Raw genomic sequence first — 2,565 nt, forward strand, 5'->3', positions numbered from 1 at the left:
TTATGCTTAACAAACGCTAGTTAGTCTGTTAACATTCATATTTGCAAGCCTCCAAGTACAGACGTCATCACTTTAAATCCTACCTGTTGCCTTTCACCGTCCACTTATTTAACTGCTGTTGCATCTCTTAACATGCCATCTCATTTTTCTATTTTTAGCCGCCGACAGCTTTTTTTGCTGTATCCATCTTTTTCCATAGACGGCAACTCACTACTCGTAGGCCTATCTGCTCGCCCAGCGCTCACGGCGCCCCCACTCCCTCTTCTATGTCAAAATTCTATGATGGAATCTTATGAGATAGGGCGCCTACTCCAGCCTGTTAGTCCTCTAAAATGTTACAGAACATTGAGAAAATGTTGAAATGATTTAGAAACGCACAACAGTAGCTACATATAGAAAATACCAAATATATATATATATTTTAATTATTTTTACCATCGTTTTGGCGCCCCCTGGTGCTGCGCCCCAATGCGCCGCATATAGCGCATACCCACTTTTTGCCCCACTGTGTATATGTATACGTGTGTTTATGTGTGTGTGTGTTTATGTGTGTGTGTGTGTATGTATGTATGTGTGTGTTTATGTGTGTGTGTGTGTGTATGTATGTGTGTGTTTATGTGTGTGTGTGTATGTATGTGTGTGTTTATGTGTGTGTGTGTGTATGTATGTGTGTGTTTATGTGTGTGTGTGTATGTATGTGTGTATGTATGTGTGTGTTTATGTGTGTGTGTGTATGCATATGCGTATGCATATGTATACGTGTGTGTGTATGTATGTGTGTGTTTATGTGTGTGTATGTATGTGTGTGTTTATGTGTGTGTGTGTATGTATGTGTGTGTTTATGTGTGTGTGTGTGTATGTATGTGTGTGTTTATGTGTGTGTGTGTGTTTAAAATGTTTCTTCTCCTGTTGGTGTCCCTAGTGAGGAGATGATGGACCTTAAGCGTTCGTTTGCTCGTGTCGGGGAGCTGAGCCTGAAGGAACCTTCTGGAACTCTGGTGAAGCTGAAGCGCGTGGTGGTGCACCCAGACTACAGCTACCAGGAGAAGGAAGGTATGATCTACAACGACATGGCCCTGGTGCAGCTGCAGGACTCTGTGTCCTTTTCCCACACCGTGAAGCCCGTGGACCTGCCCAGCCCCCGAGACATCACCAACATCAGAAACGACACGGAGTGCTGGGTCACCGGATGGGGCTACATAGCTGAAAGCAGTAAGTGTGTGTGTGTGTGTGTGTGTGTGTATGTGTGTGTGAGAGAGAGTTTGTGTGTGTGTATATGTGTGTGAGAGAGAGTTTGAGTGTGTGTATGTGTGTGTGAGAGAGAGTTTGTGTGTGTGTATGTGTGTGTGAGAGAGAGTTTGTGTGTGTGTATGTGTGAGTGTGTGTGTGTATGTGTGTGTGAGAGAGAGTTTGTGTGTGTGTATGTGTGTGTGAGAGAGAGTTTGTGTGTGTGTATGTGTGAGTGTGTGTGTGGTTCACTTGTGTCTCTCTCCCTCCCTCCTCTTCTCTCTCTCTCTCTCTCCTTCCTCCTCTTCTCCCTCTCCCTCCTTCCTCTTCTCTCTCTCTCTCCATCAGATCCGCTGGGTGGGAAGGAGACTCTGCAGGAAGTGCGGGTGTCTCTGGTTGATGACATCACGTGTCGCCGGCTCTTCCCCAAGATGACTGACGGCATGCTATGCGCTGGTGACCCGAACCTTAATGGAGGGAAGGACGCCTGTTCGGTCAGTTTGTGTGTGTGTGTGTGTGTGTGTGACCTGAACCTTAATGGAGGGAAGGACGTCTGCTCGGTCAGTTTGTGTGTGTGTGTGTGTGACCTGAACCTTAACGGAGGGAAGGACGCCTGCCAGGTCAGTGTGTGTGTGTGTTACAGTATGTGTGTAAGTATTATAAACTGTGTGTGTGTGTGTGTTACAGTATGTGTGTTAAGCATTATAAACTGTGTGTGTGTGTGTGTACAGAATGACTCTGGAGGGCCCCTGGTGTGTGTCCCTGCTGGAGATGAGAAGAGGAGGTTTGTGCAGGTCGGCATCGTCAGCCTTGGGAAGGGGTGTGGACGTAAGGGACAGGCTGGAGTCTACACATACACCCCCCACTACGCCCAGTTCATCCAGAAGACTATCAACACAACCTACACACCCTAACACACGCGCACTCACATACATACATACACTCACATACAAACACACTCTCACACATACAGACACACACACTCACATACAGACACACCCAACCACATACATACGTACAGTAGACACACACTCACATACACACACACACTCTCATACACAAAAACACAATCACATATACAGACATTTTGTCCAAGTCCATATATAATAAAAGTTGAACTCAGCTTGAATTTGACTGGTTTGTCTTTCATGTCTCCACACACTCACAAACTGCTGTAGCTAATATATAATATGTGAGAATATACATTAATATATAATATATGAGAAAATGCATTAATATATAATATATGAGAATATACATTAATATATCATATACATTAAAATATAATATGTGAGCATATACATTAACATATAATATATGAGAAAATACATTAAATAT

The 2,565-nt window shown here is 44.0% G+C and overlaps 1 protein-coding gene across 1 annotated transcript in view; it reads left to right on the forward strand.

Annotated features, from left to right (window-relative positions):
- LOC143138359 (serine protease 33-like) overlaps positions 1-2,361 on the forward strand; it is a 4,203-nt gene extending 1,842 nt beyond the window's left edge. The window contains exons 3-5 of the mRNA XM_076298852.1: positions 923-1,212; positions 1,576-1,721; positions 1,959-2,361. Coding sequence (XP_076154967.1) covers positions 923-1,212; positions 1,576-1,721; positions 1,959-2,141 — 619 coding nt within the window. The 3' untranslated portion in view covers positions 2,142-2,361. The remainder of the gene's footprint in view (positions 1-922; positions 1,213-1,575; positions 1,722-1,958) is intronic.
- The last annotated feature ends 204 nt before the right edge of the window (positions 2,362-2,565 follow it).

The sequence above is a fragment of the Alosa pseudoharengus genome, unplaced genomic scaffold (genome assembly GCF_046254945.1).
Source record: "Alosa pseudoharengus isolate Yale_2024_CS ecotype anadromous, Long Island Sound unplaced genomic scaffold, YU_APseudo_1.1 YU_APseudo_1.1_scf_21, whole genome shotgun sequence".
In the NCBI taxonomy this organism is placed as follows: Eukaryota; Metazoa; Chordata; class Actinopteri; order Clupeiformes; family Clupeidae; genus Alosa; species Alosa pseudoharengus.